Source organism: Leuresthes tenuis, unplaced genomic scaffold (genome assembly GCF_036924035.1).
Source record: "Leuresthes tenuis unplaced genomic scaffold, fLeuTen1.0.hap1 SCAF_16, whole genome shotgun sequence".
Lineage (NCBI taxonomy): Eukaryota > Metazoa > Chordata > Actinopteri > Atheriniformes > Atherinopsidae > Leuresthes > Leuresthes tenuis.
Window position 1 is genome coordinate 29637055 of NW_027325370.1, and position 19154 is coordinate 29656208.

General features: G+C 38.4%; 2 protein-coding genes across 2 annotated transcripts; one reads left to right on the forward strand and one right to left on the reverse strand.

Annotated features, from left to right (window-relative positions):
* Positions 1-99: 99 nt before the first annotated feature.
* fitm2 (fat storage inducing transmembrane protein 2) lies at positions 100-3690 on the reverse strand. Its single transcript, XM_072367166.1, has 3 exons — positions 3488-3690; positions 198-2143; positions 100-159 (listed from the first exon to the last, which is right to left on the reverse strand). The coding sequence occupies exons 1-2, from the start codon at positions 3658-3660 to the stop codon at positions 1534-1536; spliced, it is 783 nt and encodes a 260-aa protein (XP_072223267.1). The 5' UTR covers positions 3661-3690; the 3' UTR covers positions 100-159; positions 198-1533.
* Positions 3691-12875: 9185 nt separating this feature from the next.
* Positions 12876-18688, forward strand: r3hdml (R3H domain containing-like). Its single transcript, XM_072366325.1, has 6 exons — positions 12876-12947; positions 13451-13783; positions 16256-16374; positions 16494-16596; positions 17580-17695; positions 18289-18688. Exons 1-6 carry the CDS (start codon positions 12876-12878, stop codon positions 18410-18412), a joined length of 867 nt encoding a protein of 288 aa, XP_072222426.1. The 3' UTR covers positions 18413-18688.
* The last annotated feature ends 466 nt before the right edge of the window (positions 18689-19154 follow it).

Sequence of the window (19154 nt, forward strand, 5' to 3'; positions counted from 1 at the left end):
ATTTTTTTATTTTCCCAAAACACTGTGAGCCTCCTGCAATGTAGGAAGCCACACATAATCTGTACATCACAATCAACTTATGAACACCGAATCTACGGCTGTTACAGAAAATAAATATCCCTCATTACTTTTAAATTGTGTCTGAGCCTCAAAACCTGTCTCCTACTAAAAACAAAGAGCTGTAAAAAAAAAAAAACTAAAAAAAAAACTCAGTTTGGAACATGTAAGTAATATAAGGCAGCGGGATGCTCTAGGGGTCACAAATGTTTGTTTAAATAAGGGTGTACAGTGTATTTGTATGGGAACGTTTCTAGACATGAAGCAATACAACTCATCTGTAGAGGTGAGTATTTCCAGCAACAAGCATTAGGAATGGAAAAAAACTGCACTTAAATTAGAAGTATTTTTGGACAACAGATTCGGATAAAGTGACATGTAGTAAAATCATTGAGCAACTCTTTTAAATCCTACATGTAGGATGAAAAGTTGATCCAGTATCTTATCTGAAGATAGTTACCAACATGCAATAAACATTTGTATTCTGTGCAAAAAACACACATAACTGGGGCTGTAAACATTCTCAAGTGTTCCCAGTCATAAAAATTCCAATTACTCAGTGATCAGTAGAGCATTATAAAGGCAGATTAACAACAGTTTAATGAAAGCCACAGAGGCTGAAGCTGGAGGGGTTTCTCTGAGGCATCTGGCTTGACAAAACCTAACACTCAAGAGATATAATGTGTATCACGACAAAGATTATCAACTATCTTTGTTCAGCCTGCCAGACTCTTTGCATGCTCCCCATGAAAGTGGCCGTTGGACGTGCCAATTGATGCCTCTTCTGCACAAAAATGTTTAAAAGTGAAGAACATTAAAAAAATGGCACAAAGAAACATTGCTGCTCAGAATAAGGTGACGCAGAAAAGTAATAATTGTGTTAAATATCAAGGAACACTAAAACAAGCGTTATTCAAACAATAAATTCACTCCTAAAGCTTGCTGCCTTATTTTTTGTACGATAGCCACAAATTAGAGCTATATAATTAAAAACTAATACACAGACTTTAAAAGTGATACTTGACGTGTTCATTCAACACTGAGTAATGGTCAAAATCCACAGCAGATATGCTTTTAGGCAGACCGAATCAAAAATCTATTATGGTTAAATCTGACTATTTAGCATCAGTCACTTTAAATATGAAAATTTTTAAAAAAAGACCAACTTTAGGATATTGAATATTCCTGGTAACTCATTCATTTCTCTTCGTAGTACACCCTTCTGTATAGCAGAGCAGTCTTGCTTTTATCTCGGATTACCAAAAGTAATTTGGGCTCAGCAGCTGTTAAACACTACGAAGGGCAACATGTCGGTCATTCGCACAAAGAGACCTTTCTGTGAGGAGGTAATAACTCAAAATAGCTTCAAGTATCATGACCAGCTTGGACCCGGATACAGATATTGTCATTTATAGTGTTGTTTTGAGCATAGCAGTAAATTTAGCGACCATCTATAGAAGGTAGCATGGTTTTAGCTTAGGCCTGTTGTTTCTGTTTTTTTGGTTGGCGCTGAGGGGGTTGCCCTGGAGACCATGACTTTAGATACCAAAACTGATATGTCACATACCACCCCAACACGCCACACATGGTCCCTAGCAACTTGTGTGACGGATCATGGAAGTAAACAGAGGTGCAGGCAAACATCCAAACCCATATAATTATAAACAGATTCAAGGCCACATACAGCAGATTGAGGACCATCCTGGGTAGTACTGACAGACTGGCCAGCCTCAAGAAGGCCATTGGGCTAGTTTCCTCCATGATGAGGAGGGCAGAGTAGGTCAAGATGAAGGAGTGTCCTGAGATGTCGTACCCCTGCCAGTGGAAGCCGGCCTGCCTGCAGGTGGCTTTGGAAATTAAATCCTTGTTGATAACAGTCAAGGCGTCATTTTCAAAACAAGTGCCAGTCATATCCTCGATGTGAAAGAAGGTCTCTGTGCAGATATACCAAATGATAGTTGCCACTACCAGAGACAACAGCCGCCATCCAAGGAAAGAAACACTCCTGCTGAAGGTGGAGTTGGAGAGGAGAAGGAAGGGTGTCAGTAGCAGCAGCGTCCAACCCCAAGACACTTTGACAAAATACCTGCAAGAGTAACAGTGCAGAGATATTAGCACTCTGCTATCAGGAACATGTTTGTGCCTTGATTCTTTCAATTCTCAGCACTACAATGCTGTACCAGACCTTAAGAAGTGCTGTGAGGAAAATATCTTTTCTTTGTCACTTTGAATAAAAGCATTGATCTTAAATATTTAACCAAGATGTGATTGTTTTTCTTCATTAATGCTCCATCCTTTACAGAATCCACAGTCAGCTCTCAAAAGCTAAATAATTGTGTGCCTTTTCACACCAATTTGCAGACAAGTCTACCTGATAAAAATATCTAGTTTATTATCGTAGCGAATCAGCTATTTAAAAGTGTTGCTTAGAAAAAAAGAAAGAAAAAAAGCCCTATTTTTTTTATTCATTATTTATACTTCTTCTTATACGCTTCTTGATACTACTCTATTAGAAATTAAGTCACTGTCAATCAACTACACAGTTAATCAATGTACTGTATGTATATGTATGTATGTATGTCCAAATATATTTACAACATTTCTGTCCCAAACTCTGCAAGAAAACAATCAGTCAATCCAGGAATGTTATCGTTCAGTTTATTCTGTCTGATAAAAAAAAGAAAAGTCTTTCCCTGAATCTTAAATAACTTTCATTTATCCCCTAAATTTTAATGGAATAAATCAAGTGACTTAAAAAGGCCAGTACATCTGAAAGTTCCAAACATATGTACATGCCTAAACCATGTGGATAATAGTTATTTGACAACCTAGTTACAATCATTTCACAGATACATGTACCATAATTTAGTCAAAGATCAACCTAAAACACACTCAATTCTTTTTTTAAAAAGTTACATGTCACGAAACTTTTTTCCGACGCCTTTCTTTAGTAAAAACTGGCCTTAAACTCATCACAGCCTTCATCATCTAAAACCAAACTAGATACACAGACATAGTGATGTAACAAACTGAACAATAAACTCATTTTTTCAATTTCTGAAATGTCCGAAAAGTAATTTCTTTACTGGGCTAGATGACTTGACTGGGTACTTTAAGCCAAAGTTTATTTATAGTCATTTCCTGAATATGGTTTCTTTAAATCATTGTATTTCTTATTTATAGTTGAACTCTTCAAACTGAAATATTGAATAATTCGGCAGCAGCACAGCAAACAATGACAGTTTACCCTTAACCCACATCTTTCAAGCGTTGCTTACATTAGTTTACAAAACTGTAAAGAAAAAAAAAAGGACTATTGTTTCACGTCTTTTCCAACATCAGGTCACCAGTTAGACAGGAGCCACTGGCTTAATAAATGAATTCTGGAGACTATCTCAGTTTGGTGACGACGTACTCTAACTCGACTTACACATTCACGACGTTTTTGCTGCTGCTGAAATAAGTCTGCGGGACGAGCTCCAGCTCTTTCAAAATTGACCCCACCACCGAAATGACTATAAACATCCAGGGAATTTTTTGTCGGACACCAGGGTTCCTCCATAGTACCACCAACTTGTCCACAATGACATCTATCGCCGCCATATTGACGCTGAAGATCTCACCGGGTCGGGAGGTCTCTGTCGTCACTAGAGCTCAACCAATGACACTTCATCTTCTTCTTCTTCTTCTCTTTAATGGGACAACTGAAATCCAGTGTAGTATATGTACATTACTGCCACCAAACTGCTGGGACGAAGTTGTTTTTTTTTACTGACAGCAAGTTATAAAAAACCTCTATAATTCTATTGTGCTTCAAAGTTTGTTCAGCCAAAAAGCCTTTGATGCCCCTATTTTCCGGGATTAACATGAACCTCAATGATGTATCTGTAAATATTAAAGTAAATGTTTGATATGTCTTCTATCAACTATTTCTTATCAAGTTTCCTTTCCTTTAGCCCCATTTTCGATTATTTATATATATAAAAAAAATCTTAGCACACAGTGTGAAATAACAATGGACGAGACACTGGGTAAGGGGCTGTAGCATTATATCTTCTCAAAATGTTTTCACCTGACCTGCTCCAGTTTTACCCTATCCTCTCTTATCTTTATATATCACCTTTGTCTTCCTCTTGAAAAACTTAAATCCTCATGAATACGTCTATCTCTCAGCCAACCTTATCTGTTTCGTCTACCTTTTTACGCATCACTGTTAAATTCTTTCCCTACTATATTAAGCCCTGTCATTATGATACACCATCAACGCTTATCATCAACTATGATAGAATTCAATTCAATTCAGTTTCATTCAATTCAGTTTATTTATATAGTGCCAAATCACAACAAATGTCATCTCAAGGCATTTCCATGATATAGTCCAATTCAAGCCAATTAGAGTCCAATTCATTGTAATCAAATGCAATTAATCTAATTGGCCTTTCTGTATGGAGTTTGCACGTTTTCCCTGTGTATGTGTGGGTTCTCTCCAGGTACTCTGGCATCCTCCCACCGCACAGAAAGCATGGCAGGTTAATTGGTGATTCTAAATTGTCCCTAGCAGTGACTGTGAGCATGCATGGTTGTTGTTTCGTTTGCCTCTATGTAGCCCTGTGATGGACTGGTGGCCCATCCAGTTTGTACCCCGGCTCTCGCCCAGTGACAGCTGGGATAGGCTCCAGCCCCCCACGACCCTGAGTTGGATTAAGCGGGTATAGAAAATGGATGGATGGATGGACTTTCTGCTACACTTGAGACTTTCAGTACTACACAAGAGTTTTGTTATTTCCAGAAATTCTCAGATGACTCTGCAGTTGTGAGATGTAACAGTGATGGACTAGAGGCTGAATGCAGGGAACTGATTGTCCAATATGTGGCATATTGTGGGAACAGTCACCAATTTTTTTATGTAAACAAGATAAAAGAAATGAATGGAGATCTTAAAATGACCAGGATTAAGCCAAACACTCGTATCATCCTGGATGAAGAGGTGGAGGTTTACAAATACCTGGGTTTTCACCTGGACAACAATCCGAACTAAAAATGAAACACTGAGGCTGTCTACAATAAGAGACAGAGCAGAGTTACTTAGCAGATGCTTAGCTCCTTCAGTGTCTGCAACACGATGTTGCATATCTACTAAGAGTCTATGGTGAAGAGTGCAATCAGCTTTGCTGTCTTAATCAGAAAGAAAATGAGAATTAAGGCTGGCTCTGTGGGACTGCTCTGGGGCTGACCGTGCAGAGAAAAATTTTTACATTACCCACTGGTGTGTAATTTTAGAGAAGGAACACTTCATACTGTAGAGTGCATATACACTATATCGCCAAAAGTATTTGCTCATCTGCCTTTACACGCATATGAACTTAAGTGACATCCCATTCTCAATCCATAGGGTTTAATATGATGTCAGCCCACTCTTTGCAGCTATAACAGCTTCAACTCTTGTGGGGAAGCTTTCCACAAGGTTTAGGAGTGTGTTTATGGGAATTTTTTACCATTCTTCCAGAAGCGCGATTGTGAGGTCAGACACTGATGTTGGCCAAGAAGTCCTGGCTCGCAGTCTCCGCTCTGATTCATCCCAAAGGTGTTTTATCGGGTTGAGATCAGGACTCTGTGCAGGCCAGTCAAGTTCTTCCACACCAAACTCGCTCCTCCATGTTTTTATGGACCTTGCTTTGTGCACTGGTGCGCAGTCATGTTGGAACAGGAAGGGTCCATCCCCAAACTGTCTCCACAAAGTTGGGAGCATGAAATTGTCCAAAATCTCTTTGTAAGCATTGAGAGTTCCTTTCACTGGAATTAAGAGACCAAGCCCAGCTCCTGAATAACAACCCCACAAGTACCATTCTCTTGGCAACCGCCAAACCCAGACTTGTCCATCAGATTGCCAGATGGAGAAGCGTGATTCGTCACTCCAGAGAACGTGTCTCCACTGCTCTAGTGTCCAGTGGCGACGTGTTTTACACCGCTGCATCCAACGGTTTGCATTACACTTGGTGATGTTTGGCTTGGATGCAGCTGCTAGGCCATGGAAACCCAATTCCTTGAAGCTCTCTATGCACTGTTCTTAATAATCTGAAGGTAATCTGAAGGCCACATGAAGTTTGGAGGTCTGTAGCAACTGACTATGCAGAAAATTGGCGACCTCTGTGCACTATGCACCTCAACAGCCGCTGACCCCACTCTGTCATTTTATGTGGCCTCCCACTTCATGGCTGAGTTGCTGTCGTTCCCAATCGCTTAAACTTTGTTATAATACCACTGACAGTTGACTGTGGGATATTGAGAGGAAATTTCCCAAATGGACTTGTTGCACAAGTGGCATCCTATCACGGTACCACGCTGGAATTCACTGAGCTCCTGAGACCAACCCGTTCTTATGCAAATAGAAGCAGTCTGCATGCCAAGGTGCTTGAATTTATACACATGTGGCCATGGAAGTTATTGGAACATCCGAATTGATTTTTTTAGATGGGTGAGTGAATACTTTTGGCAATATAGTGTATATAAAAGCGTTTAATGTTGAATGTTTGAGTGAATGGGTGAACGTGAAACTTTGTAAGCTTTGTAGAACCTTAATAAGGTTATAAAGAAACTATATAAGTGTGGACCATTTATCAGCCAAAAAATTCCCATCTTTGTATGTTGTGCTGTTTTTCTTTGAAAAGTTTGAGGAAACAAGACAAGTGGAGAACAAAAAAGGTCTAAAGTGTCAGGTCTAAATAAAAACCTACAGAAGAAAATAGGGATAATGATAATAAGCTATCAACAGCAGATGAACAATATCTGTATGAGATGTCCTCAAGAAGTAGGAGAAAAGTCAGCAAAGGCCTGACACAGGACCTGAAAGATGGACCTGGCCCCTCAGTTGAATAATCTATTGATTAAACACCATAAGAAATAGCCTCCATGGAAGAGCAGCTGTCAATAAATCATATATAGAAAAGGAGACTGAGAGAAAAGGGTGAGGCAAGGTAAGGCAAGGTAAGGCAAGGCAAGTTTATTTGTAGAGCACAATTCGTACACAAGGCAATTCCAAGTGCTTTATAGCTACATAAAATCACAAGAAGGGAAACAAAATCATTCCAAAAGCATAAAGAATAGTTATTAATTAAATTAATTAAAAGCGAAGAGTGCAGATAAAATACTTTCAGTTGCCATATGCATAGCTAAATAGAACTGTTTTCAGGCTGGATTTAAACATTGTCAGAGTTGAGGCTTGTCTCACACCTTCTAGGAGACTGTTCCAGATTTTAGGAGCATAAAACTGAAACACAGCCTCACCTTGTTTAGTCCTGACTCTGGGCACCAGCAGGAGACCTCTCCCTGATGTTCTCAGAGTCCAAGTTGGTTCATATGGCTCTAACATGTCAGAGATGTACTTTGGCGCTAAACCATGAAGAGATTTGCACACAAGCAGAACTGTTTTAAAGTCTATTCTCTGAACGACAGGAAGCCAGTGCAGAGACCTGAGCACTGGACTAATAATGTCATATTTCCTGGTTCTAGTCAGGACTTGAGCAGCAGCATTCTGGATGTACTGCAGCTGTCTTACAGCCCGTTTAGCACCCAGTGAGCAGGCTGTTGCAGTAGTTTAACCTACTGGAGACAAATTTATGGATTAGTCTTTCTAAGTCTGGTTTAGACACTATTCCTTTGATTCTGGCAATGTTTTTTAGATGTTAAAAAGCTGCTGATATTATTGATTTAATGTGGCTGTTAAAGTTCAGGTCTGAGTTCAATATTACTCCTAGATTTCTAACTTGATTATTAGGTTTTAGAGAGAGAGTCTGATAACACTTTCTCTTTGTTTCTGTGGGCCACAGATAATGATTAAAATGTTGCCTGTGTTCTCCTGCCATCAATGACAGATTGAACAATAGGGGTCCCAGGATGGAGCCCTGGGGAACCCCACAGGTCATAGCCATTTGGTCTGAGACACAGTTACCAATTTCCACAAAAGTTTAAAGCAGTACCAGAGATTCCCACCCAGTCTTCTAACCTCATTCGAAATGACAGAAGAACTCAATTGAAAATCTGTGGGCACATTTCTGATGGAGTAATGAATTCTTCCCAGAGCTTAGATCTCACCATTGTTGAAACAATGTGGTATGTTCTTGACAGAGAATGAAACATCCAAAGGAGAGCTTTGGAATCTTTTTAGAGAAGCCAGGACAATCTTTCATGATTGACTGGGCAATTTTTCTTAAAGACTACCAAACTAGATTACAAAAAATATTGCTCAGAGGGCAGGCTTTGTTTAAAATTAAAAGTGGTCATAGCAAATATTGTCTTTCAAGCTAATTAGAATTTTACAAACTCTAGTTTGTCTTACTTTATATATATTATGTTAATTCTTTTTTTGATATGTTACAACAAATTGCTGCACCTATTTCTTGTTGAAGCGAGGCTCAAGACTTTTGCACAGTACTATAGGAGGGTATGAGAGGTGCCATTATACCACAGAGAGAGTTTTTGTCCCATCTGACCCACTATTGTCCAACAAATATTCCCTTTTTGACTTTGCTTTCAGTCAGAGTTGATTAGACAAGGGCATGAAAATGCATTGTTATGTTTCGACATAAATATAAGTATATTTAAGGTTAGGGGTGAAACACATCTGGTTTGACCTTGTTGTGGAAGTCTTGTTGGGACACTTCTACATTTTTGGACATGTGAATGAGTGTATATTTAACACGTTTTCTTTTGAGACTGGATGGGGCCAGAAGACACAAGGTGAAACTGTCACTCACATCAACCAACTATTTTTAACCACTTTTTAAATATGCTTGGTACAGATTTCACTTTATGTTCTCATTCCTCATTCATGACACGGGCACAGGGAACTTCTGTACACAAGGACTCTGCAGTGCCTTGAATTATACAGATGATGTCATGCTGCTTGGTAAAAATGAGAGTTTATGGAAGAGAAAAAGTGCCTGGTCTCTGCTGGCTGGAGAATCATCCCACCAAGGTCTGACACGTTTCTGACAGCACATTTCCTGAATTGTGACAACTGACCATGAAAAAATTTCCTGCACACTTTTGCTCATATTAGCACTGTTACAAATGTGTTTTTGCAGTGACTCTCATGGCAAATGTGTTCTGCTCCACAATCATGCAGTGGTGTTTATCCATATTTAATACATTTTAGCGAGAGACTGTTCAATTGGACAGTAGGATGACGCTTTTCCATTGTTTGCCCTTTGAGAGTGTTGCAGTAAATTCTGTGTGGTACAGTCACACTCAGCTGAGAACAGCTCTTTACACTTTAACATCCAAATCATGTGAGAAATTTACTGTTTTACTGCATCGCTTGACCTTCCTTTTAGTTTTTGATAACCTTCCCCACTCAAAAATTCTGTTCTACTCTGCTGTCTGTCTGCTCACCTTTTAAAGTCTGATGCATCTATTTTATATTGCTGCTCAGCATTTCTACTCTCATATAGAGGTATATCAACTATGCGACAGAACTGACATGTAAGTGGCCATTGCTAAATTTAGATGCTGGATACTGCAAAGACAAGACAAGATTTCAACAGGTTAAGTGATGCTCAAACTCATCCATCATCCAGCCAGCAACTCTGATCTACCTCAGAAGAACGTAACTTTGTTGTATCAAACTGTTGGAGCTTGAATTAAATAAATGATTGGAATTATTACAAATTACAGAAATACAAAACATCTGAGAAGCATTGCATCTTCATTGACCAAAGAAAAAGTTAAATACATAACAACCATAGGTAAGGATGAGCTGTGCAAAATGTCTTCTTTGCCTCTTTGATGATGCAATCAGTCCCTTTTACACACAAAGTCACAAAGTTTGACAGCATTCTGCTGAAGCTGTGTGGAAGTATGAGGCCAGTCTTAGAAGGCTCTACTTCAGAGAGCTCACCTGACTAGCTCGGTGACACAAAAGAAACTTCAGAGTGGTATTGTGTACCTTTGGGTTGTTTCAATCTCTTGTCAAATGCAGAGAAGAAGACCAAGAAACAATGTAGGGCAAAATTATTAAAACCAGACTTTGTGTATTATCTGTGAATCTCTAATGATACTCTTTAATAATGAGATGTGACTGCTGAAGGTGTTTTGTTTTGTGTTATTACTGACTATTGTCTGTGGACCAAAATAACTGGAATGCTGCACAACTTCCCCCAGACACACATGTGGCAGTTCTTATGTACCTGCAGGGGTCAAAGCTCTGTTTCATGCTTACTCGACATTGTTGAATTTTGCAGGCATTTCCTGTTCTTTTCCACACTGTGTAAAGCTTGATGGTTTGACTGAAAATACTGCATATTTTGTATATGACATTTCTAGCTGATTTACAGCATTGAAGTTTTTCATCTGTAGACTGTGAACTGGGGCAGGAGACTAAAGTCCTGAAAATAGTCTGTGTAAAAATTCTGTGTATATACACCCCCTCATAAATTATCACCAAACAGCAAAAGTTCTTGGTTTGAAGCTGTTTTTCTAGCTAGAGTTTGCATGCTCTCCCTGTGCCTGTCCCAGTCTAAAGCCATTTTAAATTATCTCGTTATTCTGAATTGACTTTAGGTGTAATTTAATTCAGCACTTGTCAGGTATGTTGCGTTAGGGTTGTACCACCCCAGTTTTCACTCAAGTTTTCTGGAAAAGTATAAAGGGCTTTGAGCTGGCTGAATAAATGTTGTATGACTAGTGGGTTAGCAACTTAACTTTCAGTCACATTATAACCAAAGTTAGAAAAGTTTCCTTTCAGGCCCTACAGTGGTCATACCTCAGTGATCACGAAGTGGTGCACAGGCAGGTTTCTAATCACATTAGTTAACTGGAATGCTGCACAAATATTTACTTAGTACAACCTATTTGGTTTACATTATATTATGAGTGGTAACTAATATATTTACCTCAAATGATAAACAGAGAGATTTCATTGTTGTGGATGTCTCCCATAAGACATGAGTCTGACTCCAGTGGCTTGTTCAAAATGTCATGATTTAGATTTAGGATGTGAAAAACATCTTTGACTTCCCTTTAAGTAAGGAGACAGAAAGAAAAAAAGAGGAAAGGAGGAAGAAACATAGAGGAGGATTTGTGTGTGTGAAACTGTCCCTGGCTCTGTTGAAACACCCTGCCACAAATGACAAACGACCATGTTTGCAAAGCCTCATACTAAAGTGAGGGTCTCCGCTGCTATTTGTATGGCTCTGATCTGCGAAAGGATATACATATGAAGGTAGGAGGCATGGATTTTTTGTTGCTTTATGTTGCATATTAGGAACATTAACACATTAAATTACACTGTTCAGATTAATCGTGTATTCATGCTGTGACTGTATGTTGAAATAGATAGTTTATTTCTATTCATTAAAGAGGGTTTGAGGCATAATTTAACTTAATTATGCAGTTTAGCTTCTGTGCAATCTGGTAAAAAAAAAATTGGTTCTTAAAGGAATGACAGAAATGAATTCCAGAGCATTAAAAAATATATAATAATGAAGAAAATGTGTCCCTTTATTTGTGTTGTAATAACATGTAATAAAATGTACTTTTCTGCCTTAATGAATCCCAACAAAGTTAATGCATCATTTATGTTCATCAACAACTTTGTTTTTATTTTTTCTAAAAAAGTTTTCTAGAATGCAATGAAAACCTAAATTGGAAATTTTCTAATTAATTTGAAGTACAAAAGAAATATTTTCTTTTATATTCTGCATTTCCTCATTGTTTTTAGAAAGTCTAAGAAATTGTAGAATGATTGTGTGCCAACACAGATTTAAAAGCTGAAAGTGGCAAATAAAGGCAGAAAAGTTCATATAATATTCAGGTAACATGGTTCAGGAATATGGGTGTCAGGGTTGGATGTAAAAAGTTTAATCTTTTTAAGCCATGGTCTGGGGAATTCTCATTGCTTAAAGGTCAAGGATGGAAGTAACTGTTGGAAGCACATGAGCTTCATTTGAGCAGCAGATATGTAAATCCTGAAATAGAACTGTAACCTGAAAGTATATTACGCAGATATATGAACTATGAACTAAAACTTTGAACAGAAACACTTTCTCTTCTCATCTCAGAAGAACAGAAAGACAGTGGATGCATGTTCTGTGGTCAAACAGTCCATGTCTGTGCTGCTTTTGGGAAACACAGACATTGGGTGACAAAGATATGACAGACAAGTCAGGCAGTTATCAACTGTTATTAGCAAATGTTTAAAGATACTATTTATGCAGAGGTATATAGAATTATGGAAAGATATTTTCATACTTCAAGATTATGTCTTTTTGGTCCATGGTTATTTCAGCAGGATAATGCCAAACCTGCCCTTCACTCTTGTTCAATTAGAGCTGGGATAGATTGCAGACCCCCACAACCCTAGATTGGATTAAGCTGGTATAGAAAATGGATGGATGGATAGAGTGCCAAACCTCATTCTGAATAATTTATAATCAGTGTGGCTAGCATATACAGAGCGCATGTGCTTGACAGGCCTGCTGCCCAAACCTGTGACATGCTGAAAATAAAAAGATCATCTCGAAAAGAGGAATTAGACAAATAACCATGGACTGTTGAGCAGTAGAAATGTTTTATTCATTAAGGACTGACGTTGATTCCTCTTGCAAAACTACAACAATTACTTCCCAAACTAATAAAAAATGTAATCAAACAAAGAGGTGATGTAACAAAATGGTAAACATGCCTCTCTCTCAACTTTTTAAAAGGCTGTTGCCAACAACAAATTTTGTTTTTACTTTTTATTTTCTAACCACAAAGAGGTTGGTCCGTTGTGAGGAAGTGCTAACTTCCTGTATGCTGGGTCAGATTGTAAATGTTAAACAATGTGGTTTGTCACCTGGTCTCTCCAGTCCTGTGTGCATCTGGGCATGGGCTCAAAGAGGGAGCTCGCCTCTGTAGGTCTCCCTTTATAGAGACCAGAAAGAGGTGGGGATTGTTGTGATTGGTGGACAAAATGCGTGGAAATATTTTCAGTTAATTAAGTTGGGTTATTTATGTTGTACATTTTGTGGATTAGTTTTGAATGTACTATATTTTCTTTCTTTATTTTGCAGGAGTTCATTTGTGTTTGTTGGCACAAACAAACTAAGATATGTATGATTTCATTGTTAATGGTGTCCGTCCTCTTATCCACAGATCTGCTCTGATAGGCTCGTTTGAACTGGAGAGGAGGCCTATCAGAGTATATATATATATGTATGTTGGGAGTTGTTCAGTCATGTTTTTATGTGCTATGGGAAGAGCAACACCCCATTTTCCCTTTGTTAAAAGGCTACATTTGTTTAGTTAATAAAAGTCAACTTGTTCTCTGTACACCTCCTGACCAGCGTGATGCTTTTGGGCCCCTGCATCTCTTACTTTACTACATCCGTGAAGACACGTCTACTTCCTTCCTCAGAGGTGCTACGGCTTTCTCTTCCTCCTCATCGTCGTCCTCCTCCTCCGCAGGACTCAGATGGCTGCTGCTGCTGCTCAGGTCCTACTAGCTGCCACCCTGTGGATGATGCCTCACATGGAAGCTGCTGCTGCTGTCCTGTCAAGTTCCACCGAGCTGTTCAACAACACCAGAGCTGCAGCTGATACTCGCCTCTTTCTGCTGACTGGAGCCTCTGGTGTGCCTTGTAGAAGACCGAAGCGAGCCATTTCACCCAGAGAAATGAACAACCTGCTGGACTACCACAACCGTGTCCGTTCGCAGGTCTTCCCTATTGCTGCTGATATGGAGTACATGGTGAGATACTGTGTGGTGTATTAGACCAGGCAGACAGGTTACTTTTCTTTCTGAGAGTAGTTTATTTTTCTTTCTCGTACTTTAGAACACACACAACAACAATTATACATTATAGTATTGTGTGTGTGCCCTGGACAAAGAATATCTTGGGGTGTCCTGGACAGTCTTTACTACTACAACTTTAGCAATAGATCGTCTGAACTCAGTAGGTTGCGATGTGGGGTCGTTGTGGATTGGGTTTGTTTCACACAGATGATATCAGATTGGTATCTGCGGCGTGAACTCTTCAGAATTTTTGTAGTATTTTTCTAAACCTTTCTAACCAAGTTTTTCTGCTGGGGAAGGCTGTAATGTGGAAGGTTTCATTGGTTTTTAAAGGTGTTTAGTTAGGTCACAAGTGTCCCAGTAGCCTCTAGATGAATACCACTATGCAGGTCCAACAGGAGAGCATCACTGTATCAAGATGAGCAGAGTTGCTTTACCTGTCAGTGATCTCAGTGTCATGGCTGATTTGTATGGAGCAGGTGAGATAAGATACTACAGAAATAAAATCTCAAAGATTACACAAACTTAGCATAAAATGCAAAGCTGAAATGGATAAACAAACTGACATGAAATGTTCTTTTGTCTTCACATAAAACAACTTCTCTTTTATTATTTAGCAGCTAAATACAGTTCTGGTGTATTTCCGCGTGTCAGCCCAGTCCCACAAGATAATGAGTGATAGGTTTGTCTTTTCACATTTGCAAATCATAGAATTGTCACAAATCAAAATAAAAACTTGTGAGATGGCAAACACTTTAAAATGTACACAATATTGCGTACTTTCTAACCCTATCCATCCATTTAGCATCTAAAGCTAACCTCATTCTCCCCTTCACTATGTATCTTCAACTCTTAATCCTAACCATTGGCAGGTGAGAGGGAATTAGAACAGTCAGGACCGTGCAGGATGAGGGTTGACGGGTTGTCATACAGCAACACTAAAAGATAAAAATGATGGCATCATAAAGTGACACATGGCAGTTTACTGTTATCCCATAACAAGAAAGTAGGTAGTCGCTACATGCATGCAGCATGGCATAAACTAAGATTAAGATTTATTGTAATGTACATGCAGGGAAATACACAAATTTTGTCCTCCGCATTTAACCCATCCAGGTTGGCTCCTGTTGAACACATGCACAGGGTCACACACTCGTGGAGACAGATTCCATACACTGGAGCAGTAGGCAGCCATTCACAGCGCCCGGGGAGCATGGGGTATGGTGCCTTGCTCATGGGCGCCTTGTCGTGGCAAGGAGGTAGACTACCACGATGGCAAGATATGGCTAATTTAATAGCATTTAATAGAGCCGTGTAATAACATATAAATAATGAAAATAAAAAAAAATATCCTAATAGACCGTTTAATATACGACACATGACTTATTTTTGTCATACAAACAACCAACTTTTAACCAAAGACTACACTATGTAAAATGTGAATTAACTTTTATTTGTAACTTTGGTAAATTTCAGATTTCAATTCATAAATAACATTGATGGAGGGGGGCCCAAAAAATGCAGTCTGCCTAGTGTAGTCCATTTATTTAATCTGGCTCTGCTGCCACCCCTTCAGCGTTCAGTTCAACAAGCTTTTTTGAGTGGCAAGAATGGGGAAACAAACTGCCAACCTTCTGGTTACTGGACAACCGTCTCTAACCACTGATCCAGTGACCAAATCTCAACACTCCTGTTCCTATTGTACTGAGCTATAGTGGCTTTAATATAGTACATCTCTATAAACAAAGGGAAATGTATCTATGTATGTACAGCGAAATTACTCTGAATAACTATTTCGCAAAAGGTTTTTGTAAATTTTTTGACATTTCTTTAAAAATTAGTCTTCAAATAAACCAAAAAGAAATATAGAACAGGTAGAATCGGCTCCATTACGTTTCAGTAACATATTATAAAGTAATGTTCCTGATTGATTCTACAAGTTTGTGAAACTCAGTGAGATAGAATACCATTTTTCCAAAGACCTCATTTGGTGTTTTGATGATGGTTGGTCTGAATAGCGGTTCAAATTGTTTGAAATCTGCAGACTGTGATGGTCATGGCACAAAATTCGCTCAATTTTGATCATCAACTGTTCTTGACTCCTCCTGACTTTTGGATGTCTACCATCATTGAGATCATTCCCCACTGGATAAAAATCTGTAATCATGACACAAACATTATCACTTTATATTAATTTGCAGTAATATTTTTCTCTGAGAGGACTTTTCCCCCACTGTTTGGGGTCAAGAATTCAGGTCTTTTTCGCACATATTGCCATCTCTCCGCATACATAGGTGTTGCTATTCTCTTTGTCTGCTTCCGTCATTTTTATTCAAAGGAGTAGAAGTTATTTTATTGCTTATTTTGCTTCTTGCTGGAAAGAGTGAAATTAACAACTCCTCTATTTTTCTGTCTTTTCTGTGACAGCTTTGGGATGAGGGCCTTGCTAAGTTAGCCGACTCCTGGGCTTCAAAATGCATTTGGGATCATGGGCCGACACATGCCATGAAATACATTGGCCAAAACTTGTCAATAACTTCAGGACGGTAGTGCAGATTTCTGACCTCAGAATGAGTTCTTCAGTCTTCCAAATCATACACAGAGTTGTTTTGCACCGTGTGCACTGTATGTTGATGAATATTTTGATGTGTGATGGATGTGACAGGTACCAGTCCATTGCAGAACGTATCAGGTCTTGGCATGATGAGAGGCATCATTTCTCCTACCCGAACAGATGCAGTGGATCTGTGTGCTCTCACTACACTCAGGTATAGTTTTAATGTTTTCAAGGAGGAACATTTAACATGATTTACATAGAAGATATCTTTCTAAAAATATATATTTTAATTCAAAGCTCTGAAAAGAAACCTATCTCGGCTTTCTGACAGTAGATGTCTGGGCAAAAGTTTACTATAGCACTTTGCTGGTAGGTTGATCCAGCATCTTGGTAAGCTTGTTCTGCTCTCTACCTACTCTCTCTCTCCATTTCCTGTCCTTTCACATAATCCCAGACTGACTTCATGACGTTGAGGTTAAGGCTCTGTGAAAGCTGTGCCATCTGCTGCAGGACTCCTTGTTCCTCTTGTGGCTGAAGAGAGATCCTCGTAACTGTGGCTGCATGTTTAGGGATGTTGTTTTGCTTCAGAATGTTTTAGGTCTGTTAAAAGAACATTAGGTCTGTTAAAAGAACTTCACTGCAATTAACTACACTAAGAAAATGTGTTCTCCCCTATATATTGTATATGGTTCATCATTTTGTGATAATTTTATTTTATAGGAATCATTTATTTTGAGGAGGATAGTAATGAAGACAGAATTGTCTGAATATTTTGGGAGAAGATCCTTTTGAATCCATTCAAATGATATATTTTCAGTGGGTTTGGGAGTGGGTGTTAAGTATATCAGGCTAAAGCATAATATATCATTCAGAATCTAGAGGTGAGGTGAAATTATTCCAACCCTTTGTTTTATAAGCATCACAGAGCTGCTGACTAAGGTGGCTTCACTCATTCATTGATTGCACTGCTGTTTATTTAGCAGCTCTTAATACAAAACTCAGAGTGGCTCAAGCATTTTATGGTTGCCATAAATGGGAAGAAAATGCTGTTGCAGAGGAGAAGCAAACAAAAACTTTTCCTTCACTGCCTTGCTCCATATAATCTATTTCAAGAGCTGCATCTTCCACCCCTTGTTAATGTGTTGTTTCAGTTTATGCTCATGAAAATAAGCATATGTTTACTGTTTTTCACAGATGGTCTGGGCAAGCAGCAACAGAGTGGGATGTGCTGTCAGGAAGTGCTTGAACATGCATGTGTTTGGAAGCACCTGGAAGGAAGCCATTCTATTGGTCTGCAACTACTCAATAAAGTAAGAGGAACATAAAAGATTAGCTTGACATTTTCAGATATGCCCCATTATACTGATTAACACTGTCACTTTCAGTTCAAATCAATTCAGAATTCTTTCTTTTTAATTCAAAGATTCCATTTGTGACCTGCTTATAAAGATTTTCATTTTTAGAATGAACTGGTGAACTGAGGCAGAGTAGGGATGTTACTAAGTACTACACAGCCCTGTCTCACAAGAGAATGGATAACTGCTACAGTTGTCTTTGATGAAACAGTAATCTTATACATTTTGTAAATCAAAATAAAACACTTTACAAATACCATATCAAAAGACAGACTAAGACATGCAACAATTTGGGAGCCCAGAAAGTGCTGTAATTTTACCATTTTTGAGTCTTCATAGTGAAAGTCATGTTTTGTTTGGCCCAACGTAGCTATTACACATCCTGGAGTGAGACTGTGTTGATTGATAAATGTAGAAACAAATATCTGGTTTGGTGTTTTTCATTGGATCTGATAATAATAGGAAAATTTTACAATCTACTCTGCATCATCATCTTTAACGAGACCTCTTGCAATTGTAATGCCACTATCTGCTTACTTGTGTTTCAGGGGAAACTGGGTTGGAGAGGCTCCTTATAAGACAGGAAAGCCGTGTTCTGTCTGTCCATCCAGCTACAGAGGCTCCTGTCGGAGGAACCAGTGCTCATCAAACACAAAAACCGGGAGACTTTAACTTAAAATCCAAGTTGTTAACACAACACAGAGTTTTACATCTGTTTTTATTGAAGAAAAAAATAATCAATGTGAAGTTTAACTTTAAATAACATGATGGTTGTATAAATAGGCAATTTACATTAAGGGCAACTGATGATGCTGTCCAGTCACCAGTATAACAGTGTATACTTCTAAGTATTACCTAATGCAGTTTCACACATACTGCATGTGATTATCCATATTTTAGTGACAAATCAAATTAAATTGATTACTCTAAAAAATTTAAGTAATGAAATTTTATCCTCTCAAGTTTTTGCACTGTTACATATTAATTTTTAGTTTTGAGTGATTATTGAATGGCATTAACATTACGAAATCAAGCACTTTTTTGTACTTCCCTTTATATGGGTTATAAGGGTTATCTTTTTAACTTGATTAGTCAAATGTCTTTGTTTGGTCAGTATGAATATATATTGTGTCATTCTTGCAGTAAACAATATGTTTCATTCATGGTTTGTCTTACTGACCATTAATTTAGCCATAAATAATGGATGATTCTGAACACCCATACAAGTAATCTAATGTTTACAAGTTGTGTTTGTTCACTGCCACAGCCGGAAATTTTCTGTCCTGCATTTCACCTCATTACATCTCACAATTTACCCGATGGAGGCTTTCTATGTCATAAAACAAGACACTAATGCAGCTTTTATGGTTAAAAACCTGAGAGTATTTGCTTCCACAAGCAGGTAATGTATAAG